The sequence below is a fragment of the Electrophorus electricus genome, chromosome 6, assembly GCF_013358815.1.
Source record: "Electrophorus electricus isolate fEleEle1 chromosome 6, fEleEle1.pri, whole genome shotgun sequence".
Taxonomy (NCBI): domain Eukaryota; kingdom Metazoa; phylum Chordata; class Actinopteri; order Gymnotiformes; family Gymnotidae; genus Electrophorus; species Electrophorus electricus.
The window spans coordinates 29,477,638-29,503,861 of NC_049540.1; the positions used below are offsets into that span (position 1 = coordinate 29,477,638).

The 26,224-nt window shown below is 46.9% G+C and overlaps 3 protein-coding genes across 5 annotated transcripts; 2 read left to right on the top strand and 1 right to left on the bottom strand.

Annotated features, from left to right (window-relative positions):
- Nucleotides 1-600: 600 nt before the first annotated feature.
- Nucleotides 601-18,503, bottom strand: zgc:162472 (uncharacterized protein LOC553495 homolog). Its single transcript, XM_035527140.1, has 28 exons — nt 18,410-18,503; nt 15,659-15,909; nt 14,277-15,282; nt 13,847-13,965; nt 13,672-13,734; nt 12,988-13,140; nt 12,653-12,786; nt 12,450-12,543; nt 11,394-11,449; nt 11,155-11,295; nt 10,868-11,050; nt 10,585-10,639; nt 10,227-10,404; nt 10,034-10,149; nt 9,093-9,438; nt 8,274-8,405; nt 7,799-7,835; nt 7,449-7,625; nt 6,325-7,045; nt 6,056-6,210; nt 5,630-5,802; nt 4,659-4,912; nt 4,011-4,152; nt 3,416-3,449; nt 3,105-3,197; nt 2,578-2,974; nt 2,169-2,406; nt 601-1,494 (listed from the first exon to the last, which is right to left on the bottom strand). The coding sequence occupies exons 2-28, from the start codon at nt 15,901-15,903 to the stop codon at nt 1,375-1,377; spliced, it is 5,562 nt and encodes a 1,853-aa protein (XP_035383033.1). The 5' UTR covers nt 15,904-15,909; nt 18,410-18,503; the 3' UTR covers nt 601-1,374.
- Nucleotides 18,504-18,512: 9 nt separating this feature from the next.
- Nucleotides 18,513-21,386, top strand: dtwd2 (DTW domain containing 2). 2 transcript variants are annotated; one of them, XM_027021559.2, is made up of 6 exons: nt 18,513-18,706; nt 19,072-19,162; nt 19,305-19,399; nt 19,543-19,735; nt 20,113-20,241; nt 20,328-21,386. In XM_027021559.2, exons 1-6 carry the CDS (start codon nt 18,528-18,530, stop codon nt 20,496-20,498), a joined length of 858 nt encoding a protein of 285 aa, XP_026877360.2. In that variant the 5' UTR covers nt 18,513-18,527; the 3' UTR covers nt 20,499-21,386. The 2 variants fall into 2 exon arrangements, with proteins under 2 accessions (XP_026877360.2, XP_026877361.2); XM_027021560.2 differs by having other exon boundaries at nt 18,529-18,671.
- A 204-nt stretch (nt 21,387-21,590) lies between these two features.
- stard4 (StAR-related lipid transfer (START) domain containing 4) lies at nt 21,591-24,990 on the top strand. 2 transcript variants are annotated; one of them, XM_035527393.1, is made up of 5 exons: nt 21,591-22,128; nt 23,529-23,578; nt 24,012-24,138; nt 24,262-24,376; nt 24,680-24,990. In XM_035527393.1, the coding sequence occupies exons 1-5, from the start codon at nt 22,024-22,026 to the stop codon at nt 24,913-24,915; spliced, it is 633 nt and encodes a 210-aa protein (XP_035383286.1). In that variant the 5' UTR covers nt 21,591-22,023; the 3' UTR covers nt 24,916-24,990. The 2 variants fall into 2 exon arrangements, with proteins under 2 accessions (XP_035383286.1, XP_035383287.1); XM_035527394.1 differs by lacking the exon at nt 23,529-23,578 and having other exon boundaries at nt 22,039-22,128.
- Nucleotides 24,991-26,224: the final 1,234 nt, after the last annotated feature.

Here is a 26,224-nt window from a genome sequence, read left to right on the forward strand (position 1 = left end):
GTGCGGCCAAAACCTCGCGGACGTTTGGCTCCCAGCCGCGTGAGCGTGTCACATTTGCAAGCGCATCTGCGGAAGAAGGTCTGGCTCCCGTGCAGAGCGCGCTGGCGTTTCTCTGCACCACTCTTTACGCACCGTGCGCGCTGGAGCGCGTAAGGGCCTCCCAACCTGTTTCCACATCTTTAGCATCAACATTGCCACTCGCGGGCACCAAGGCCAGGAGGCAGCGATGTCCTCACATCCCCCAGACCCTGATTTGTCCTGCAGATACGCTGCCCAGGGCCCGGTAGTGCTGCGCTTTACTCCGCTGACTGTCGCAGGCTGGTCGTAGGCGTGTCTGCGTGGGGCGTGGTCTATGGCTTCATTGCTGAGCTGGTGTTGCTTCTAGATGCTTCCATGCCACAATAATAGCAGTTACAGATAGTTTTGTACACCTGTTAGCAACGGTGTAGCTGAAACACCTGAACGCCAATAATTAGGAGAAGCGTCCCAAATTACAGTAGTGCATTACACGTGTGTGTATTTACCCAACTGGGTATTAGACACGTGTGTATTTTACTATTAAGGAAACTTGTGTGCAAGATAATTACAAGTAGTATCAAGTTAAGTGACAGTACAGCACACCTTTTATTAACATATTTACACTTTTGTATAGTTCATCATGAATACAAACAACTGGAATATGAAAGCAATATGATCCAGTTCATTAAGCTTCGTGGTGTATAACAGAGAAGATTAATAAACATGCAGCGTCTGACCATAGAAGCTGAAGAAAGAAAATCACTGTTAGTACTGTCCCTGCTAGTAGGCTAAAATGCACCATGCTGCTATAAAACACCTGTACATACAGCACAGCAGTTTCAAAAGCTTCCTCATACATTAAATGGTTAAAAAACTTCAAAACAAGTCAAGCACGGAACTGGGGAGGCAGGTGTGGTGAGGGTGAACACCTCGGACGTGGCAGAGCCGAGAAAGGCCCCTTGACAGTCAGCTGGATGGAGGTGGGACCAGAACTCTGGGTGAGACATTCACACTGAGGTGAACTGCTGGGGTGGACAGAACTAAAGGTGAAAGGTGAAAACATTTGTGGGGTTTTTTTAGAAAACATAATTAAGAAATAAAACAGACAGACCACCAATCACGATAGTTTAAGAATGCCACGTTAACCAAGCGCTCCAACGGTTAACACTAGTGAAATGAGGAGATCATTTTTATATGTCTTCTGGTTCGGTCCAGGTGTGAGGTATAATGTTTGACTTGAGCTCAGTCATGAATTAAGAATTACAACTGTGTAAGAACATCCATTCCACTCTCCATGTCCATTCATCAGAGGGTTGGAGATCACTCGCGTGCCCTTCGACCTGCTCCCTCTAGAGGTCAGTCTTTTGACTCCATCATCTCCAGTTCATCCACCATGGTAAAGATGTCATTGAAGAAGTATGCAGACACACTGGTAGGTTCTTCTTCTGCAGGTGGGTTTGTGCCTGAGGTCTCACACTGTGTACATATCCCAGGACAAAGATAACCACAGACAGGTCAATAAATGCTCAACAATTAGTGGGCGTTACTGATGTGAAATTTCTGGGATTAATAACAGTATCTCGACAAAGGAGCAGCGTCCCTGCTGAGGTCTACTGAGCCAAGTGTCTCAGCACATCACAGACACTGAGCCCCGATACCCGGGAAAACCTCACTGTGGCCACTCGTACCCGCATTCTCGTTCTTTAGGTTCATTACCCAGAAGTGAGCCCAACTATATGTAGGGATATTTACATTTACAGAATTTATCTGATTCTTTTATCCAAAGTGACTTACAATTATGTCTGAACACAACTTGAGTAAGTGAAGGGTCTTGCTCAGGGACACAACAGTGTTAAGGGTCTTGCTCAGGGACACAACAGTGGCAACTTGGCAGTGGTGAGACTTGAACTGGCAACCTTCTGATTACTAGTCCAGTACCTTAACCACTGAGACACCGCTGTCTGGTCCCAGGATCCTCTTCTTCATAAGCATGCACCTTAAATTGTTATTATACATAGATTTACTCTGTATGGGTGGGCTTTGCTCATTATGGGATGTCTTTCCACTTTGTGGGCATTGTTTTGCACTGTGTGGGTGGGGTTTTTCCACAATGTGGACCCAAACACAGCGGCCCATCAGTTCTGTCTTACCTGCTGTGGTGTAGCGGGTGCTGGTGGCCGGCTGCTGGCTGGCGAGGGGGTCACCCTGCAGAACTGGGAAGCAGGTGCCGCCCGGCCCACTGAGGTCAGGGTTCCTGGTGCAGCCCGTCTTTGGTTGGCACGAGCCGTGTGGGCGACAGGTCTCTGGGAGGTGCGTTTGCTCGGCGAGGATCCCAGCGTGCCCGCACTGGACATGAAGGACAGGAATCCCCTGGGTCTCCTGCCGGGTCTACGGGGCACGACGAGCACACAAAGAGGCGGTTGACACCTGACACGGCGCAGCGCTGGAGTACAGAGAGACGCGGCGTACGCTCGTGTTGTGGTTCAAGGTCACGCAGAGGTAACAGCAACACATCAACAACAGAGTGTACAAACACCCTGAAACTTTAGATCCACACACCTCGTTAGAGTGCCAGTCGCAGCCGCAGGGGTGCTCTGCCTGACAGGCTGTGACTCTGCCCCTGATCCATTCGCTTCCGCTTCCTCTATGCCAGCAGCCTCTGTTTTCTTAACTTGTGGGAGGTCCAGCTGTCCCACAATGCTTTGGGAGGAAGGCTGAGAGGCTGACTCAGGTGTGGTCATGTCCATGGTGAAGGGCTGAGATGGAAAAGAGGGCAGTGGAGTGGGAGGGGCTTTAGTCCTGGTTACTGGTACAGTTTCAGCAGTGGGCGTGGTCTCCTGTGAGGAGGTAGGCGTGTCACTGCTCTTCTCTGAGGGCGGTGGTGTTGGACGCCTCTTAGCAGGAAGACTGTGGTGGCTTTTCCTCTGAACTGGGTTGGGTCGGATCTGTAGCTTGGCTACAGAATAACGGAAATAAACGTAGGGAAGAATTTTTTTAGCAGTTTTTTTTTTTCCTGGTTAAGTTGTAATGTTTCGTCTTGGGATACGAACCATAGTAGCAGGTAGAGAAAACAACATTCTCTTTACCTCTTCTAGTGCTCTCTGGACGTTTACACTGCTTAGCAGGACAGTCCGTCTCTTCGCTGCTCCCCTCTGCTGCTGAACTTATCGACGGTTCCACTGTGGAAAAGTTTCCACTGATGTTAGTCACAGAGCCAAAGCGTGAACCATCCAGGTTCAATACAGTAATAATATCGGAACATGGATGGTATGAACAAATCATTACTACACTAAACACTCCACACCTCCACTTTAAATTTCTGAGAGATTAGTTTGAGATTTTCTGAGCCCACAGCAGTGTGTTAAAATGAAGAGACGTTGTGTCCAGACAGACTCACCGCGTTGCGCAACACTCCATCCCATCGCAGGATTCTGCAAAGTGAGAGGGGCATCAGGTCACAGACTGGTCACACACACTCCAGACCGGTCACACACACTCCAGACCGGTCACACACACTCCAGACCGGTCACACACACTCCAGACCGGTCACACACACATACTGAAACCTAGTTCTGGGAGAACTGGCTACCAGAGTCTAGAACACATTCAGGCCAAGTCACGGTTTCCCACGCTTAGACTGAGAGTTCTGCTGCCTCGGCCTGTCTGAGCTCTCAGATGAGCAGATGACTTGATGAACAGATGATCTGATGAGCAGATGATCTGATCTGTAATAGTAGCAACTCCAGAACTTGGTTTGGGATACTACAGTCTAGAGAAGTGACTTCTCCATCAGCAGGTGAAGTACAGACTGAAGTAAACCTGACATGGCAAAACCATAGAGGGAGCGTGCACAACATCCCTGACAGCAAGGCTGCAGCACGCGCTGTGTGTGTGTGTGTGTGTGTGTGTGTGTGTGTGTGTCCTGTGCTCCAGCGTGAAGGTGGAGGCCCTGCACACCTCCTCAGGTACAGGGTTAGGGTCTCCTCTCCTACCTTCTCCACTCCGATCCGGTCACACGCTCTGCTCTGCTCTCTATCCCCCACGTCTCTCTCCTGATCTTCTGAAACAGGCACCAGCACTTCAGGGAAGACCAGGGGAGAGGGCGGCTCACCTGCTGGACTTGGGCCACCAGTACTGAGAGGAGAGAGGAGACGAGATGAGATGAGACAAGACAAGACAAAGAACACAGAAGACGTTCAGTGCGGCTCTGCTAAAAACTCTAACTTCCTCACACCACACGTGATGAATGCCAAGCACAGATGCATAGAACCACGTTTACACTGTATTTCTCAATCTCCCGAGTTCTCGCATCTCAGCCTCACATTTACAGCATTTAGCAGACGCTCTTCTCCAGAACGACTTACAAAAGTGCTTTGTCATTTCCTCATAGAACACATCCTAGTACAGTATAGTAGGTTAGAGTCCAAGATACCAATGAACTAGAATACTGTAGAATACAGGGATCAATGCTGATGCCTAGAAGTACAAAATGCATAAGGTCCATCTCAGACAATGATAAGTGCAATAAACAATAAGTACTAGAGTTAGTCAACATAGGAGCATCATCCTGTGACATCAACCTGTGATGCAGCTTTGGTTGCTATGCGTTCCAGAACAGGTACGGGCGACCCAGAGCTCACCTGAGTGTTTCGGCGACCAATTCTGATGTCTCAAGAAATGGGAGTGGCTCAGTCCCATGCTCCTCCTCTCTGACTACAGTGGGCGGGACTTCCGTGAGAGACAAAATAAATATAGGCTCTTCAGAGGCGGGGACAGGTTCAAGCGGAAGGTGAGCAGACATGACGCGTGACGTGCTTCCATAAGGTTCCACGAAGCTCCTTACAAGAGCCTCAGGGTTGCTTCCCTTCCTCCCCTCAGAGATGATAGGTGAGATCTCCTCACACACACACACACACACACACACACACACACACACACACACACACACACACACACACACACAAAGAAGATTCCAGGTGAGTAAGAGCAGTGTACTGTAGTACTGAGATTACTGAAGTCCTTCATGTAATGGCTGCTGTGCTCCTTCCACAGCACAGCTGATGAAGGAGCGCTGTCACAAAGTCATGTGTCTGTACCAAACATCCTGTGTGTCTGGAAACTCTGTGTCCTTAACTACAATTCTGAATATCTCTACATCTATATATGAACTCAAGTTACTGTTACCAGTACCATCAGTTGGTTAATATTTAGTTATCCAAAACACGTTGCACATTAGTACAGCAATTAAACAGTTAGGCCCACTAGAATACAATTTCTACACCCAGCAAACACCCGTCTTATCTACCTAGTAGGACCAACCTGGAGGTGTAGTTAGAATATGTAGAACAACCTCTGAAACTAGCCAATGATGAGCAGAGTACATGGACACAGACTACAGTCTACAACTGGCCACGTCTATAATACACCTACAATACAGGCATCCCTAATAAAAAGACAGGTGTACCTTATACAGTGACCAACGTTTGTACAAGGCAGGTGTTTTGAATTAACTGACTGGTAAGTGTATATTAAAGTTTCCCAGTCTGGGTTGTAAAAGTCTCAGTAACCAGTGACCCCAGCACTCAGGTTCTGCTCTGTGAAGTCATTCTACCTGCACATGGAGATTCGGCCTTCTCACCATTACTGAGTCCAAGGGTAGCTCGCTCTCTCTCTTTGCGTTTAGGGACATGTCAGGTTCTAGGGTGACATGACCGCCCCCTCCTGTACTCTGGGCATCAGTGAAAGTGTTTGTGGATATCACAGCAGCCTGTGCCTCAGTGGGTACTGTAAAACAATAAAACACATTCAGCTCTAGCACTCTAACATACTGCTTTACTGTAGTTAACTGTAGTTATTAGTTAATTACTCACAAGTACAATTTACGCACCACTTTATGGGATAATATTGTACATGAGTAGTTAAAAATGTACATTCTTGTACATCTTGTACAGAGTTTGAATATTCAAAAAAAAAAAAAAACAGCCCGATTTACATCCTGATCCCAGAACATGATCGTTCAAACCTCAGTGTCCCTCACCTGCTGGGCTCTGATGGGTCTGTGTTCGAGGGGTTCTGTTTCTGGAGAACCCGACCACGTTGGGTTTCGGTTTTGGGCCACGGAACCTTCGCAGAGCCTGAGAGGGCTGGACCGAACTCTCAGAACCATGAGATCCTGTCTGCGGTTCATGTACGCTGACACACACACACACACACACACACACACATTCTGTTCAAGATCAGGTCACATGACTTCATGCAGAAAATCCCACCATCCTTCAACCCAAAGGGGGCTGCACAGGTTGATACCCGTGTGGTTGTTGGGGCTGCTGATTCTTCTCCACCTCCATGGTCTTCTCCACCTCCACGCTCTGCTGCTCCACCTCCACCACACCAGCGGAGGCTCCACCCTCTGGTGGTGTGTCGGGGGGCAGCCCGGGTCTGTCCCCTTCTCCTTTCACACGGGCTGTCCGGTCAGGAGCGCTCACCCGCTCCCAAGCTCCAGCTGGTCCAGTCAGGGTTGGTGTGGAACCTGCCTCACCAGGGTCTCGTGAGGTTTTCACCATTCGGGCTTCTGTAGCACCCTGAGATGGCGCCACCGTGAGGAGGTTCTGGGCAGCAGGGCCAGGGTCTGGTGGCGTCTCCTCCTGCTGGACCTGTGTGCGTCTGGGGATTGTCGACAGGTTGGGTTTGGGTCTAAGGAGGTGGACCCTCTGTAGGACGGTGGTGTTGGAGGCCCCTGATTGGCTGTCGCCAAGCAGGTCATCGGTTTCCTGTGAAACCACTGGCTCTTCCATGAAGTTGGAGTCTTGCTGGGAAGTTGGTTCTGGAGTACTAGCAGTACCCTCACAGACATTACCAACTGGGTCAGCACCACCACTGCAGTCTAAGACGATACTGACACAAGGGTCAAAGGTGTCCTCACGGCTGGTTTCAGGTCTGGGCTCTGAGTGGTCAGTTGTTTCTAAAACAACTTCTTGCTGGACTACCTGTTGTGAAAGCCTTGGATCTTCAACAAAGATAACATCACCTACAAAACACACAGGGAAACACCCCAACATCTCAGTGGTCAGTTGTCAGCATTAAAAACAGAAATATTGTGGCTCAGGGGTGATGTAATGTCTTCACATTTCACCTAAAGCATTGGTCTTAAGTGTTAAAGACTTCCTCACCCATCGTAAAAACAGAGTTTGACTTTTGCACGTCAGCTGAAGTACATGTTTGCATTTAACTGTATCTATAGGAGCATTTCACAAGTTTTCAAAACCTACACTGCAATCCTAGATTGTAATCTTAGATTGTAATCCTAGACTGTAATCTTAGATTGTAATCCTGAAGTGTAGCCCATAGCGTCTACCTCGTTCATCACTGATCATGGATTCTGACCAGATATTGTTTGAGTATTGGATGGGAGGCAAGTGTGAAGCTCTTGCCTGTGCTGAGTGCCTCTGCTGTGGGGGTCACGTGAGCTGCGCGGCCCATGACTGCCTCTGCTGTGGGGGTCACGTGAGCTGCATGGCCCATGACTGCCTCTGCTGTGGGGGTCACGTGAGCTGCGTGGCCGATGGTCAGCAGGGTCCTAGCTGCCTCAGCATAACTCTCTTCAGACACTGAAAGGAAACAACCCCACACACGCACAGAGAGAGAGAGAGAGAGCGCGAGAGAGTGAGTGAGTGAGAGAGAGGGAGCACTGGAGGTAGAAAGACAAAAATCACACAGTAAACGAAACAGCACAATTCAGGCCAAAGACGAGTCTCCAGTAAGAACCTAGATGAGTCCCTACCTTCCATGTGGTCCGGAGTCAGGAACTCGATCACATCCTTAAAAACAAACACCAGACATCAAACGTCAGACACCAGACATGCTCTCATTTAACAGAAGCTAAAGAGACCAAGAAAACAGGATAAAAGGGTGGGGTGAGGGTGGAGTCAGGGCGGAGTCAGGGCGGAGTGAGGGTGTGGTGAGGTGAGCCCAATACTGTCTTAATGACCACATGTTGGGTGTCATGACTACAAGTCAGATGGACAAAACCAGTATGACAAACACCAGGACAGAAAACATCCTGACATCTCCGTGACATCCTTCTGGAAATGATGAAAAGATTTCTCAACAGGAAGTTGAGAATTATAAAGGGAGCAGCAGTGAGAGGAAATCTTCAGGCTCACAGGTGTGAGAGCAGAGAAAACAGACAAGACACTGCGGCCGCCGTCACCCAGGGCAACAGGCTCGCAGTCACCCCGGGCAACAGGGGAACTTACTACAAGCAGGTCAAGCTGGTGCTCGCAGGGAACAGACCCAGTAGGGGACAGAGCGTTCTTGCACAAAGACTCAGGACACACGCCATTGTGGGATATTCCCAGGACTTCAGGAACGTTCACAGAGATGTCCAGCTGGGAGACCATGGGACATGGGTGATGGAAGAGGAGAGGAGAGAGAGACACAGACAGAGAGAGAGGAGAGTAGAGGAAAGATGAGGGGAGATGAATGGGTAACACATGCAGGTTTATGACAAACAAATGTATAATGAAATAAAAATAAATGCAAGTAAAATGAACTGTAACCAGCATGCCCCACACACACACACTCACTCACACTCACAGACACACACACACACACTCACAGACACACACACACCACACACACACACAGACACACACACACACACACACACTCACACACACACACACACACACACACAGAGACTCACACACACACACACACACACACACACAGAGACTCACACACACACTCACACACACACATACACACACACTCACACACACACACACACTCACACACACACACACACACTCACACTCACACTCACACACACACTCACACACACACACACTCACACTCACACACACTCACACACACACTCACACACTCACACACACACTCACACACACACACACACACTCACACACTCACACACTCACACACTCACACACACACTCACACTCACACACTCACACACACTCACACTCACACACTCACACACACTCACACACACTGACAGACACACACACACACAGACACACACACACTCACATACACACACACTCACACACACACACCTCTTCCATGGTTTCCTCCACCTCTGTGCTCACAGGTGCCACAGTGCGCAGCCCCATCGGCACAAACACCTGATTCTCGTCCTCGGCACCGGCAGGGACCTGCTCTTCCTCCTCCTCCTCCTCCTCCTCGGTAGAGGCCAGTAAGGTGAGTAGGCGGGATTTACCCCAGCGGGGCAGCCCTCGGGTCAGGCTGGGTCCCGCCTTCATCTGGCCCCTGCGGCCAGAGCCCAGCAGGGCTCGTGTGTGACTGCCCCCCGGAGGAGGGCAAGAGGAAGGCTCCTCCTCATCCTCTTCACTGGCTGCTGCGCGGATCACGTGCTGGGAGAGTTTGGGAATCCTCCCCGACCTGAGGGGCATCACAGAACCGAGTTGGCAGAACCGAGCAGACCAAACCCAGCCTAGAGTTCTGTTGTGGACAGAACCCAGCAGACCAAACCCAGCCCAGAGAGTCGAAATGTTTATAAAATCTAGAGTGAAAATATTTTTGATGGGATATATAATAAAAAAAATGCTGTGTTATGTGACAGGATTTTCGTTATATGCCCCAATAGTGTATACAAGTCAAATAGCACCTGACAGCGTTTTCAGCAGATATATATGCAAATACCTTTGAACATTTACAGAGAGATGCACAAATATAATAAATACAATATAAACATAAGTATGAATGAGGATTAAACACACATTAAAAGCTATTAGCAGTTAGCTGTAGGCCTGCATTAATACGAACATTATTTTTTGAATGAAGATAGTTTGACATTTCCACCAAGTATCATTAACAAGAATTCTTACCACCTTTATCTTTTTCTGCAGGAAATTATTCCATAACTGAGCATTTTATATCTCCAAAATGGAAAAGAAAGAAAAGCGCCTCTGTCCGAGCCTTTATCCCACAGATACAGAACGGGCTGTAATGCAGTGTTGCATGGTGGGTAACGTACCTGGTTGGCTTGTTGAAAATGTTCTCCTGAATGGCTGCGAGATTAGGCTCCTCCTCTTCCTCGGAATCTTCCAACCCACAGGAAATGACATCAGAAGTGTACCTTCTCTCTTCCTCCTGTGAAGACCAATCATGAAGCTGGATGATCAAAGACAGAAAGGCTTTGACTTCCAGAAGGCGGGACCAAGCCTCACCTCCGAAGGCCCGTCCGCAAGTCTCTCGCCCCCGGCCGGGCCGCCTGGATCTGGGGTCTTCCTCGACACCGCTGCGCCCCTGCTCCCCCACCTCCGGTCCACGTCAGGCAGCAGTCTCTGGGCTGGCCGAACCCCACAGCTCTCTGGCTTCTCTCCTGCTGACTCAGGTTCCTGGGACCTGTTCGTAAGCATTCAGATCACTGCTTCACCAACCGAAGGATGTTCAGTCAAATACTGATATTAGTGATATAAAAATGACATAAATGTCAATCATTTTTATCCAGAATTGACATTCCAGCTTAATTTCCTGTTTCTTCGTTAGAGTTAAAGGTAGAGGATTGCTGTGGTGTGTTCGTACCTGTCCACAGGGGACCGCTCCTCAGATGTACTGTACTCTGACTCATCCTCCTCCGCTAAAGATCACCAACCAGACACATTAAACACAGATTTCAAATGTCAAACACTCATATGGAACATACAAAACTAAGTTTCACACTATAATGACTTTAATCCCACCTTAATCGCCCGCTAATGCCACATGATGGGAAACACAGTAAGACGTTAGACACACAGTAAAACAGACGGCAAGACACATGTTAAGACACATGTTAGACACACGTAAAAACACGTTAGGCACACACCTGGCTTGTTTGTCCATCCACTCTTCTTTGGGGACGCCCTTGCGGTTTTCCTCCTGGGCCTGATGGGGGCGCCGGTGAGTCCTCCATCATTACACACGTCCTCGTTCTCTTTCTCTCCCTCCATCACGTCACTGCCTGAGCTCTCATCCTCTGAGCACGAAGACCGGGCCTTCCTCTTCCTCGCTGAAGCGAGAACCTCAAGCTCAAACCACGCCGGGAAACGCAAGAAGTGCGGACAGGTTGGGTAAGAGGAGAGAGAGGCCTCGCCCGAGGAGGCGCGGGCTCACCTGCTGGCTTTCCCTGGGGGGCATGGGCTGCTTTGGCCAGCTTGGCCGAGTTCTTCTTCTTCTTGCGTTTGTTGTCCTCGTCCTTGAGGATTTTCCCCAGCAGGTCGCTGAAGAACTCGAGGTCCAAACAACGCCGCTCCTCTGAAAGCAGGAAGTTACATCACAACAGTCGTTCACCGCTGGTCAGGTCTCTCTCAGGACAGACCTACTGCAGTCAGCTGTAAACACCTTTAACTTACTGAAAGCCTTGTCTATTCTCCAGGAGTTTGTGCGCTCTTCCTTCTTGAACTTGTTTCTGAAAGGATCAGAAGAACATGAAGGATTCAGGAGAACGTTCATGTCATGTCCACCTCTGACACCTGGCCTGTCTACAACAATCTCAGAGAGTGAGAAGGAGAAATGGAGAGGAAGATGGAGGAAGACTCCTATATTTTTGGATGCATTTAAAGACCAGTCCCAGACAAACACTGCATCTAAAAGACCAGTCCCAGACAAACACTGCATCTAAAGACCAGTCCCAGACAAATACTACATTTAAAGACCAGTCCCAGACAAACACTGCATCTAAAGACCAGTTCCAGACAAATACTGCATTCAAAGACCAGTCCCTGAGAAATACGGCACCTAAAGACCAGTCCTAGAGAAACAATTTAAAGGCATTAAACACCCAATAGCTGAACCCTCAGAGTTCTCTTAGTCAGCAGGTTCTGAGAGTCACTAACACTGTAACAAACACCACCTCAGGCAGCCTCTCACCCACACTACCAGCAAACCTAAAAGTAAACCAGATTATAAAGCAAAGTTAAAAGAACTATTTGGAACACTGGGATTATGAAAGTAAATCTCAAAGTAAATGGGAGTGTCACTGCCCTAAACAGAGTTTGAATTGTCAGAGTATCTCTGTACTGTCAGAGATACAAAGCAGAGACAAATCCCAACCATGTCTAGACTCAGTGAGCTCAGTCTGCTCTAGAAAGGGACAGACAGACCAGGCTGTCCAGAGAGGAAGGACACACACACAGTTCTTTTTGCTAAATGTACTAGTTACAATATCGTATTAGTTAATATCTTAACGTCTTACTGTCTTGTTAGAGTTACATTAAAGCTGTTACAAAAATTGTTTTTTTTAATTATTATTACTATTATTGTTGGTGGTAGTGCTTTTGTTGTAATTATTACTACTATTACTATTATTATTGTGTGAAGTTACAAATATAAACATTTTCAGTGCTGTGGCAGTACTGGATTTTGTACAGCCATGCCATTGAGAGAGAGAGAGAGAGAGAATTCTTACTTTAATCTCTATACGAGCACGGTGTGGGAAAAGTTGGCTGATCATGGAGAAGTCCGTCCCCACCATGCTGATAGCCAAGAAGAACATGTCTGTCTCTGCGCACACATGGAGAGACACCATGTGGTGTTACACAACCAACCAGAAGTTGTGTGGAGTGAAGCAGCACCAGGCCCTGCGCCCCCTACTGGCCGTGCGCAGTGTTACCTCGGATGGACCAGGGCTTGGTGTACGTGCCCTTCCTGAAGCTGGAGTAGGTGGTGGTGGAACCGCGCTCAAAGATGGGGTCTCTCTCCTCCGCTGGGTTGGGCCCCTTGACTCTCAGCACTTCCACAGTTAAACTACACACACACACACACACACACACACACACACACACACACACACACAGTAGGTACAGTACCAACTAAAACAGTAAACAGGAAAACAATAAAGAACAGAGAGGATTATGGGCTAAAATCCTCTTCATTCCTCCCAGCACGGAGAGCGTTCGCCGTGAGGGAGCACAGCGAGGTCAGGCACGACCCCGGACACACGCTGACCTCTCCTCGTCTATGATGAGAGAGCCATCCTCTGCCACCTTCACCCTGGGCGCCAGCAGAGACTCGTCCTCCTCCAGCCTGCTCCCCACCATCTCCTCGTCTTCCTCAGCTGCTTCCACAGGCTCTGGGCAGACGGGCTGTGACACTAGGGGCCTGCGCACACATCACACAGCGGTGGTCCAAATTCACCCTCACATGCTTGTTTCTAGGACGTGAACGTCAGTGTCTGGCTGCTGATTAGGTGTCGTAAGAGCAAAAGAGTGGTTCTGCTCTAGCGCTTCTAGAGCTCTAAGATCAGACACAATATTTGAAACAACAGAAACAAACAAATTAAATTAAAACAAATTACCAGATTCGGTAACACCACAGATATCAGACTGGATTCTTTCCACAGAACACAGAAACGTGGAAAGAAGCCACAGGAAAAGGAAACGTACAGAAAGGGTCAAGGGTCAATATCTGCTGCTGAGGCACGTCATAAAAGATTTCTGACCCCGCAAAGTGGGAGGAGCTTAGAGAATGATTACGTAGCTCACCTGAGCAGGTAGAGTGAGGTGCTAGCAACACTGCAGTTGTGGGCACACACGTGTTGGTACCGATAAACACGTAAACCTCCCTTGACAAGGCAAGCTACCATATGCTGTAGATTAAATAGGAGTTTAATATAACACTGGAATTTCTCACTTTTCTGTTGGAGAGGACGGCAACACCATCTCAGTGACTCTCTGCTCGTCCTCCGTATATGACCTACGGGGAGAATGAGCAGCACGGGTGAGCCACATCACAATCCGAGTCTCATGTGAGATGAGAAAACAAGCAAGAGACGCTCACACTCTCACACACATGCAGCCACTCTTACGTCATGGGGTTGGATGGAGGCAGGTAGTAAATCAGCTCCCTCATGGTCATCTTGGTGTGATCTTTCACTGTTTTAGGCTCCTTACTCCCCACCCTGGGCCTCTGCTGTTTCTCTTTCAGCTAATGAGTGAGGACAGGACAGGACAGGTCATTAGGGTGTGGTCTTTGTGGACTGGACGGGATGTTAGGGCCCAGTCTGTACGGACAGGACTTTAGGGTGTGGCCTCTGCAGCCAGCATTCTCTCTCTATTTTTAGTGCTTTTTAAACACTTGTCAAGCAGACATTTGGTGTCTCTTAAATCACCTTCAGCTCTGTTGTTGACATTTATCAAATGATCTTTTAGGAACAGCAGAAATCAACGAGCTGATTTGTTTAAAAACTAAATCAAAGCCTTACACAGACACACAGACAGAGACCCACACAAGCCTACCTTGTCTTTTCGCATTGCCTTCTTCAGGAGTTCTCGGAGTTTCTTGGCCCTGGCTAGTCTGAGCCGGTCCCCGGGGTCATTCAGGGTCATCAGCGCCAGTGGGATGTGTGTTATGGACCGGGGGTGGGTTTTTCCACCCAGCTGACCTTTCCCTGGAGAGTCACCGTCTTGCTTCTCTAGTACGATGGTCTTTCTCTCAGACGGAGCAGGCCAAGACTCAGACAACCCAGATGGGCTTTCATAAATTGATGTTTGTAATTCTTTAGAGGAGCAAGAAATTCCTGCTTCCTGATTGGCTGACAGTGACTCAGTTTCCTGTGTTCCTTCATGCTCTTTTTCCAGAGAGACTACAGGGGTCTCCTCCATGCAGTCATCAGAGGGGGCCAGAGGGCACGGAGTCACAGACGGAGCTCTGGATATCCTTCCCACTCCAGAGGCTCTCCCTGGCCTCCCTGGCCGTCTTCGGCTATGATGGCCCTGTGGAGCAGAGGGTGGGGCCTGTGTGGTAGAGGGCAGGGCCTGAGAAGCGGTTGGTGGGGTTTGGGTGGGACTTATAGGCCCAGGCTTGGGAGCTGATGCAGATTTCACTGGAGGCTTTGTGGTTCTGGAGGAGGAGTGAGTGAGGGCAGGGGCAGGTGCGTGGGCGGGGCCAGGAGTAGGAACAGGGGCATGGGCTGGAGCGTGGGCGGGGCCAGGAGCAGGAACGGGGGCGGGAGCGTGGGCGGGGCCAGGAACAGGGGCAGGGGCAGGAGCGTGGGCGGGGGCAGGAGCAGGGGCGGGAACATGGGTGGGGCCAGGAGCAGGGGCAGGGGCGGGAACGTGGGCGGGGCCAGGAGCAGGAACAGGGGCAGGGGCGGGAGCGTGGGCGGGGCCAGGAGCAGAGGCAGGGGTGGAGGCAGCGGCAGTTCGGGGCTTGGCAACGTTGGGTAAGACAGAAATGCGTTTCCTCCTCTGAGTGCCAACTGTGGCCAGAGGGCTGGGAGCTGAGTTCTGGCCCCCAACATGTCTGGAAGAAAAAGAGTCACTGCTGAAGAGGAAACCTGCAAGCCTCAGAATCCTGAGCACAGAGTGAAGTCCTGCTGCACGGCAGGCGGGACTCTGCAGATCAAGACTTAGGGTCCCTCCAGTTTACCCACTTCCAGTTAAAACCATTTGGAAAGCAATATCATTAAAGTTATTATATAAAACCTTTTTTGCAGATTTAATTTAAAATTCATTCCATTTAAATGAATTCTTCCATGAAATAAGAATAAACTAAACATGAATGAGAATAAACTAAACATGAATGAGACACTCGGTTAAGAATAAACTAAACAGCAAAGAACCCAGAAGACTAATCCGTAATCTGAGTGGTCTGTGAGTGCAGTGAATAAGTGACTCACGCCACAGGGTTGCAGCTTTCTTGAGTCACCATGCCGTCCTTCTGGGTTTCTGCATTGACGCCAGGCTCTCCTGCCAAAGCAGGCGTGACGCCCTCGTTGGCAGGCTTGGCCCCTGTGTCATGGCCGACGGCCGAGGGGGATGCCGGCCTCTGGAGGTCATCCTGGGACGCGTCTCTGGAGGCTGTCGGAGGCCTGCTGGCAGGCCTCACGTTGGGCCGCACACTGATCCTAGACCTGCGGATCATGGTTCACTGGTGGAACACAAAACAAGGGGAATAGCAGATCATTTGTGTGGTTTTGTGTAGACATGTAACAGGCTGTCATGAAATGCCAGTGCCTTCTTAACTCGAGACTTCATGGAGAAAAGCTTGCATTATGAAGCACTCGCTCGCTTCGAGGCTGCATCTAGCAGCGCTAATGCCAACAGTGCTATCAGCACAGCCAACAGCGCATGGGCAGAGCCCACCATAGGCCAGCACCCTCTCATCATCACAGACAGTGACATGAGGAGAGAGTTCAAAAGAGTGAACGGCAGGAAGGCGGCGGGCCCAGACGGCATCTGCGGTAGAGTCCTCAAAGCCTGCGCAGACCAGCTAGCTCCAGTATTCACTGACATCTTTAACCTCTCCCTGACGCGCGGAATCGTCCCATCCTGCTTCAAACGATCCACCATCGTCCCAAAGAAACCTCAGCCTTCCTGCATCAATGACTACCGCCCTGTTGCCCTCACATCAGTTGTGATCAAGTGCTTTGAAAAGCTAGTCAGAGACTTCATCACCTCTTCACCACCAGCCTCCATCAACCCACTGCAGTTTGCATACCACCACCGCTCCACTGACAATGCAACTGCACATCTGCTCCACACTACACTGACCCACCTGGACAAAGGGAGGGGAAATTATGTTAAAATGCTATTTGTTGACTACAGTTCAGCATTCAACACTATCATCCCCTCCCTACTCACTACTAAGTTGGAGGATCTAGGACTGCATACATCCCTGTGCGACTGGATCTCCAACTTCCTAACAGACAGACTACAATCAGTACGGGTGGGCAACTGCGCCTCATCCACCCTCACCCTCAGCACTGGAGCTCCTCAGGGTTGTGTCCTAAGCCCCCTGCTATACTCACTGTACACCTACGACTGCACAGCCACTTCCAGCTCCGCCATCATTGTCAAGTTTGCTGACGACACCGCCATCATAGGCCTGATCTTGGACAACGACGAGAGGACCTACCTGGAGGAGATTAATCACCTGGAGAATTTGTGCCAGGAAAATAATCTCCTCCTAAACGTCAGCAAGACAAAGGAGCTGATTGTGGACTGCAGCAAGAAGCAGGAGCGGCACTACCAACCTGTGAGGATCAATGGAACCACAGTGGAGAGAGCAGATAGTTTCAGGTACCTTGGAGTTCACATCTTACAGGACCTGCCCTGGTCCCACCACACCAACTCCCTGGCAAAGAAGGCTCGTCACCATCTTTACCACCTCAGACGCCTAAGAGACTTCAGACTGCCCTCCAAGGTGCTGCGGAACTTCTACACCTGTACTATCGAGAGCATCCTCACAGGGAACATCACAGTCTGGTTTGGGAACAGCACCAAGCAGGACAGACAAGCACTCCAGAGGGTGGAGCGTTCAGCAGAGCGCATCAATCATACGGAACTTCCTGACCTGCAGACCATCTATTACAAGTGGTGCCAGACCAAGGCCAGGAGGATTGTGAAGGACCCCACCCATCCCAACAACAGGCTCTTCTCTCTGTTGACGTCAGGGAAGCGCTTTCGCTCCCTGAAGATCAACACAGAGAGACTGAAGAGAAGCTTCTTCCCGCGAGCCATTCGGGCTCTGAATCAGGGTAAGTGGGGACCACTCTGTGTATGATGTCCATAATACCATCATAAAAAAAGCTGTAAAAACTGAAAAATTGTACATTGTATATATGCATATTCATACATTCCCTTTTCATCCATTATTTATCTGGACATGTTTATTAATTAATCTGCATCTGTTTCCCTGTTCTGTGTATTTTACGAATCTCTCCTTGGCTACGGGCAGAGCAGTCACCAAAAGCATTTCACTGCCAGTTATACATATTATGTATGTGACAAATAAACTTTGAACTAAATATACATTCATATACAGTCCACTAAAGTTAGTATCACTTTAGCTGAGTGATTGTAAAAGCTGATCTCTGCCAATCGTCCCTATATAAAAGTAAATAATAATAATAATAATAATAATAATAATAATAATAATAATAATAATAGTGAAGAATGTTTCAATGAAGAAAGTGTGGTTAACGTGAATACATTTGACAACTGCAATCACAATAATTCATTTGAACTTTCAAGCAGACCTGTCCAATGGTCTATAGACCCATTTTTCTATGGTCAAGACGCGCTAAACGTCGGGGATTAAACGGAATGTACTGTGAACACTGTGCCCCAAACCCTGGAGAGACGTTTCATCTTATGCACTGCACACTGTACATGACAGTGATGATCATCTAGATCTAGCCAACCTACTGGACCTGAGTGTGGACGATCTAGACCACGGAGCAGACTGTCAGATCCCCGGGAGCTGCATGACCTACTTGACTGGTCTGGAGACAGTATTACAGCAGCCTGAGTCTCTGGGTCTCTGGAAAGCCCACCTGCCCTGCTCAGCCCAGAACGGATCTCCTCTCCCAGCTACCGCAGCAGATTTCAGACCAGCTCATCTCCCAGCACCCTACTAATCTCCTTACCTTATGGAGACCGTATTTCTTGTGCACGCATCTCGCGAAGGTTCGCCACCGTTGCTGCGGCCGCCTCGAGAACGTCGCCACTGTTCAGCGCGTGTCGTCGTTTCCTGCGTGCCCGTCGATGCGGGCGCGGAGACATGTCGTCATTTCCGGTGTCCCGTCGCCGAGCGACATGTCCGAGTGTCCCGTTAGCGGAGACGCCGCGTCTCCTTCTACGGAGGAAGAGCCTGCAGGGTTTGCAGACCTGTCGGAGCTGCCCGTCGAAGTTAGTGAGAGACGGCCGACTTGTTTACACTGCTAGTGAGTTTATCCAGTACCTCAGTCTCCTCAGAGCTAGCTTAGCTTAGCCAATGCTGCCGTTTCATTTAGCTTTGTGCTAACCGCGAGCAGTCTTGTTATGATTCGTTTTGTGAGTCATTATAATACGGCTAAATAAAATTAGTAGTTATAAAAGACTAAGACTGTTAGAAGCAATCCCTAGATGTCGTTCTTCTTGATGTGTGTGTCATGTAAGCTAGTTAGCTGTCTAGCTAGTTTACCAGTTGCCTTTAGTAGCTAAGTTATTCATTTTAAATGAGCATTTAGGGATATTACAGTCTCGACTTGTCCGATGCACTGCAAATACATTAACGTTTTGCTAACATGGATGATATTTGCACCTGTAGCCGTCCAGAAAAGGTTTGCCTATGTCCGTTCCTGCCAGCTGACCCCCTGGAGGTGTCGACCTGCCTGTATATTGTGCAACACCCTGCAGAGGTCTGTAGTACCGGATCAGTAATGAGTGAAGCCGTTCTCACAGACTCTGCTGCTGACATCCGTTATAACGGGGGATGATCTTACAGCTCAGTACATTAATCATATCACTGTGTTCCCCTTATGACCGTGCTCTGCACTTCAGGAGAGTCGCGTGCTCCGCACTGTCCCGCTGCTTGCAGCCTGCTTACCGAAAGGAAAATGTAAAGTTCTAGTCGGAAGAAGATTTAATGAAGAGAGGTACATTCTCACAGTTAAAAAAACAAACAAAAAAAAAACACAGTAAACATTGTCACCCATGCTCTGGGTTTCAGTTTGTCTGCATAGTACTGAGTACTGAGGATGGTAAACTCAGTACTCAGTAAAAGTAAACCTCTCATCAGGCACCCTGAGCTAGCTTCCGTGTGCAAAGACAGCCACACACTCATTCTGTATCCTGGATCTGATGCTGAGAACCTGGAAGAGCTGGATAAGGACTTCACAACGCCACCACACAATGTCATTATTATAGATGGTACTTGGAGCCAGGCCAAGGACATATTCCTCAGAAACTCTATTTTCCGTTTACCCAAGCAGGTAAGTGTGCATATGCACAGCACTTAAAACAGATTCAACTACAGAGTTGATGGCCAGAGTTGATGGCAAGCAGTGTAGCTCAAACCTTGACATACTGCTAGAGAGGACTGTCTGTAGCCACTAAAGTGTGCTTAGTACTCAGTAAGTTTTGCGTGTGCACTGAGGTCAGTTACATTCAGTGTGGTAACTTAAGGTGCCAAATGTAACTTAGAAGGCAAATTCAGTTCTAAATGTGAAAATTATTTGTGTGCATTCAGTGAAGAAGAGACATCTGTAAGATATTCCTCACCTGTGTTTAGTATGTTTATACCCTTTTTCTGAATAAGGTTTCTCACATGTTAAGAACTGTTATGACAGTCTATGCTCTTGACTTTTAGGTGCAGTTAAACAGTGCCACCTGCAGTCAGTATGTGATACGTACTCAGCCCACCAACATGTGCCTGTCCACGTTAGAATGCGCTGCCGTCACTCTGTCCATTATGGAGAGAAACCAAGCCATTCCAGAGGTTGTTACAGATCCAGAACCGCAAAATAAACAGGCACCGTGTTCACTGACTTCCTGTGTGATCCATGCATCACTCTCTCTGTGCAGGTCCTTCTGAGGCCGCTGCAGGCTCTGTGCTCATTCCAGCTGCAGCATGGTGCGCAAGTGCACCACAGTAAAGAGCACCTGCTGAAAAGCGGCCTGTATGACAAGCCCATGCCCAGAAACAAGCGCAAGATCAAGAGAATGCAGAAACTGCTCACCAATCAGAACATCTGAGGTTTCACCAAGGAGAGAGTGAGTGTGAGTTTGTGTGAGTGTATATGTAAATGTGAATGTGTGTGTGTAGCCCACCGAGGAGTTCTCCTCTACTGGAAATGTCCAGGCATTCTGAACTGGATGGACGGATGTGGGGTTAAGGGCATATCCTCTTACAGGACTTTAACACTTCTTTGTATTCTCAGCAACAGGATATTCCTCCACCTGTATGTGGGTTTGTTTGTTGACATTTTTCAACAATTCAGTGAATTTTTTTTTGTAACTTTAAATCTACATGTGATCAGGGATGGAAGAGAAAGTATTACTGTTATTATGAGGCAAAAAACAACCGGCACATGATATTAAGTTGCGTGTTTCTAAATGGGACAGTGGAAAGGACCTCAGCTGAAACCCCCTTTAAGATTAAGGCTTTCGCTGCCTTTATTTTCATACTGGCCAGATGTAGGTGTTGAAAGGTTCCCTTTCAAAAGTGCAACATGCACAAATGGAATTTCCCCTCAGTTTTTCTGTGGACATTTTTTAGACAACAAAAGGGAAAACACCATATTTACTGTTTTGTTGTCATGATTTAATACCTTAAGAATATAGAAGGAGTTGGCCAGGTGTCTGCCTCGATGACAAAATCACTTGCTGCTTCATAGTGCAGATTGTGGTTAGTGCTGAGGGATGTAAGAGTGCTGTTTCTGTGATCTGAAGTATCCTAACACTTACCATTGTATTTTATGCCTTGTTTAGTGATTTCAGAGGTATAGAATTTAACCTAACTATTGGCGTTTCAATTTACCTTAATTAATTATTAGAGAAAAATTGTGTAAAAACGCATTATACCCGATTTGTGTGATTTGTGTATTCATTGTGTATGAATAAATATCCCAGTTGTCTTTTTTCGCCCCCTAGTGGTGCTGTATTTATTTATTTTTTTTGCACCATTGGAAGCGGGTATGTGACCAAAGAACGTTCGAGAAGACCGCGGCCAATTAGCTTCCTCGGTTAAGTGTCGCTCATGACAGAGGGCGAATCATTTATCAGAAAATAGCTTATGGAGGTGGGACCTTTACTTGATTGGCTGCTAATATATGAGCCAAAGGAACAGTTATTGATTCGTGTTTCCTCTAATAGAAATGCCAAATTAAAGCTGTCAAACTATATAATGATGCTTATAGAAAGGGACGTTTTTATCCACATTGACTTAAATTAGCGTTGTGTAATTGCTGAAGGGTAAAACCTTGTCAGAAGTTAGTGTTTAACTTTTACATGGTCAGATAGTAGTCCTGTGATTTATCCGGTTATATTTAAGGTTAATGTTGTTATTGCGTAAGATAAGGAAATGGCTAAAGGTCTGGTTAGTAGCGTCTATCTAATATAGCCTCCGGGATGTTGAAAAACACACTGACCGTTCGTGAAGAGTTTATTACTATATACCTTTAGGCTTTTGAATGCTTGCGCCGTATCCATAACCTGTCTGCTTTATACTCAATACTCCTATTTAAAAAAAACTGATTTCTGTCAGCATTACGGGATTAAAATGGGAAGTTTGCAAGAAGTAAATGAACTGAGGACAAGACTGGAAAATACCCTTATATCTTACCACAACCTCGGAGAGAATGAATGGAGATTAGCAAAGAAATCGGTATGTATTATTTTACACGGTTAGATTATGTATTTATTTATGTGTTTTTGAGTTAAGTACTGCCCTTTCGTGAATTCAAGAAAGCACCTTCTGACGAGATATAGTCATGGGACCGTTTCCATTACTTTCACAGCTATTTTTGCATCATATGCAGCTAATAGTTTTCTCTCAGACATAGCTGCCTTTTACCTTTTGAAAGCCTTAGTAATTAAACTGAGTTCACCAGGTGGTCAAAGCTGTATTAGTGCCCTATAGCTGTAATACACATAGCTGTATTAGTGCCCTATAGCTGTAATACACAAAGCTGTATTAGTGCCCTATAGCTGTAATACACATAGCTGTATTAGTGCCCTATAGCTGTAATACACATAGCTGTATTAGTGCTCTATAGCTGTAATACACATAGCTGTATTAGTGCCCTATAGCTGTAATACACATAGCTGTATTAGTGCCCTATAGCTGTAATACACATAGCTGTATTAGTGCTCTATAGCTGTAATACACATAGCTGTATTAGTGCCCTATAGCTGTAATACACAAAGCTGTATTAGTGCCCTATAGCTGTAATACACATAGCTGTATTAGTGCTCTATAGCTGTAATACACATAGCTGTATTAGTGCCCTATAGCTGTAATACACATAGCTGTATTAGTGCCCTATAGCTGTAATACACATAGCTGTATTAGTGCCCTATAGCTGTAATACACATAGCTGTATTAGTGCCCTATAGCTGTAATACACATAGCTGTATTAGTGCTATAGCTGTAATACACATAGCTGTATTAGTGCCCTATAGCTGTAATACACATAGCTGTATTAGTGCTCTATAGCTGTAATACACATAGCTGTATTAGTGCCCTATAGCTGTAATACACAAAGCTGTATTAGTGCCCTATAGCTGTAATACACATAGCTGTATTAGTGCTATAGCTGTAATACACATAGCTGTATTAGTGCCCTATAGCTGTAATACACATAGCTGTATTAGTGCTCTATAGCTGTAATACACATAGCTGTATTAGTGCCCTATAGCTGTAATACACATAGCTGTATTAGTGCTCTATAGCTGTAATACACATAGCTGTATTAGTGCCCTATAGCTGTAATACACAAAGCTGTATTAGTTCCCTATAGCTGTAATACACAAAGTTGTATTAGTTCTATAGCTGTAATTCACCCAAAACATCTCAGATGTGAGAGTTGGTGAGTTTTTATGACTATAGTCATTGTACATGAGGAAGAAACTGATCATAGAGGGTGAATACCAGACTGACCATCCTAATGAACTTTTTGCTTCTGAGGTTCTTAATTATTGCAAATGTTTCCAGAGAAGCTGCCAAACCTGTTAGCCTGAGTCGTACTACTTTGTTTGTTTATCTGTCTATTTCTGTTTATTTAGAAAGATGTTAAAGTGTGGAGGAAACAATCAGTGGAGTTCAGTGGCTTCCTGTGAGTTCACCGGCTCTATAACGGAAACTACAGGGAACCGATTAGTGCATGGATGGGTCTAACTGAACTGTATACCCTTTGGGTATAGTTTGGAGATCAGTGAATCTCCAAACTTCTTTATTAAACTTATTTCCATAATTCTTGAACAAAAATCGGATTTTTTATTATTATTGAAACACCATCCTCTGTGGAGCGTTAAGTCATTGGTATTCACTGTCCTTGATCACAAAGTGTACTGACAAACCCAATATGATATAGAAATCACTTGTAAAAGATACATTATCATCTCATGATGACACATCAGAAAATTATTGCAGTTATAAAGACTATTAGTAACCAATAGACTAATTGTATTTAATTGTTAAATTTTCTTTAATAGCTGCTTCTAACTGAACCGGTACTCTGGTGATTCTCTGCTGATGGTCTGTTGCAGATACAAAGCACAGGGAGTCGTTCAGGAGAATCCAAACAGAATAGTGGATTATATTCGACCAGGACCATATAGATTGGAGTGGGACAGTCTGATGACTTCAATGGACATTGTAAAAACTATTGACAAGGTAAAATTATTAAAGAAACAGTAAGCGGTGTGTGTGTGTGTGTGTGTGTGTGTGTGTGTGTGTGTGTATATATATATATATATTTTATTTTTTTTTTCATTTTTTTGTTGGTTTTTTTTGCAGGTTTGTTGTGTGATGCGGTACATGACTGCAGGACAGCTGTGGAACATTATCGCTCCACGGGAGTTTGTGGATTTCTCCTACACGACAGACTATCAGAACGGCCTTCTGTCCTGTGGTGAGAGGCGGTCACATGATCACTCTGCATGTCCAGAAATACACAAACTGCATATGAAACCCATGCCTAAGCAGTTTAGTTGTTCTTTTAAGAGCTCAACAAAAGCACAAGAGTCTAACGGTCAAGACATGTGGGAGACTTTAGTCTGATGTATTCAGTGGGCAGTGTAAGAACTGGTGGCACTCCTCGGATAAAATTAACTTCTAGCATTGAACTAATATATGAAATGGACAGATGGATTAATGGAAGTACAGCTAAAAAGTGTTCTTCATGAACAGCTGTTTGTTTGTTTGTTTTGCTCAGGTGTTAGTGTGAGCCACGATGAGTACAGGCAGAGCTGTGTGAGGGGCTTCAACCACCCGTGCGGCTGGTTCTGTGTACCTGTGGGCGGGGAAGGAGATGGCGCCCCCCAGAGTCTACTGACCGGCTACATCCAGACTGACCTGAGGGGCATGATTCCACAGTCAGCCGTAGACACCGCCATGGCCAGCTCACTTGTCACCTTCTACAGTGACCTGAGGGGGGCTCTGAAATCCTAGACCTCTCCCTCCCTTTTCTTCTCTCTCTCTCTCTCTCTCTCTCCTTCCCTTTTCTTCTCTCTCTCTCTCTCTCCCTCCCTTTTCTTCTCTCTCTCTCTCTCTCTCCCTCCCTTTTCTTCTCTCTCTCTCTCTCTCTCTCTCTCCCTCCCTTTTCTTCTCTCTCCCTCCCTTTTCTTCTCTCTCTCTCTCTCTCTCTCTCTCTCTCTCCCTCCCTTTTCTTCTCTCTCTCTCTCTCCCTCCCTTTTCTTCTCTCTCTCTCTCTCTCTCCCTCCTTTCTTCTCTCTCTCTCCCTCCCTTTTCTTCTCTCTCTCTCTCTCTCTCTCTCTCTCTCTCTCTCTCTCTCTAACCCTACCCGTCTCAATTTCTTTATTGCTCTTTTTCTGATTTCTCTCTGTTCCACTTTTTTCTCCTTCTCTTTTCTGTCATGGAATATTTAGTCCTTTTAGACACTGAATTTACACTGTGGTGTTTATAGATTAATGATCAAATAATAATGACTCTTTTGTGATTTTTGTCTGCCAGTCATTGCAGAAATTATTTTTAAAAACAAAATATCACACATATACACCTATTTTTCTGGTCACGTCAAGGTACTTTACTTACTAACCTCCACCTTGAAAAATACTGATTTATCAGAAATACAGTGTCTGTGCTGTCCTGCCGCTTATGGATGTAGGTGTGTAATGACCTAGGGGTGAGAACTGTTCCAGTCACTGGAGAATAACTGTAACCACAGATTTTTTTTCCTTTGACTATGTCTCATCTGTGTCTCATTCGTCTTTCACTATGTCTCATTGCAGATCTCATACACATGTGTCATGTGAATATAGAAAATCCATTAAACTGGATTCCTAGTCCTGCGTTAAACTGTAACTTGTAGACGTGAGTAATTCCAAAACAAGAAGTGAGTGGCACTTAACACTTCTGCATGCCAGGGTGAGGTGATGACCAGGATGTTGATATTCCCATGGTATGGCTCAGAAAGTGGCATAAACAACATGAAAACATGGATCCTTCCTGCCTTGTATCAGCAGTTCAGGCTGCCAGTGGTGTAATGGTGTGGGGTAGATTTTCTTGGCACACATTGGTCCCATTAATACCAGTCAAGAATCAAAGAATCATTTAAACACCACAGCTTACCTGAGTATGGTTTAAACACCACAGCCTACCTGCGTATTTAAACACCACCGCTTTACCTGAGTATTGTTTAAACACCACAGTTCACTACAGAAGGATGACGAACAGGTGTCCGTTCAACCGTTCGGCGCAGGGACAAACCGGACCTGCCACCCGCACATCGACCAGCCCT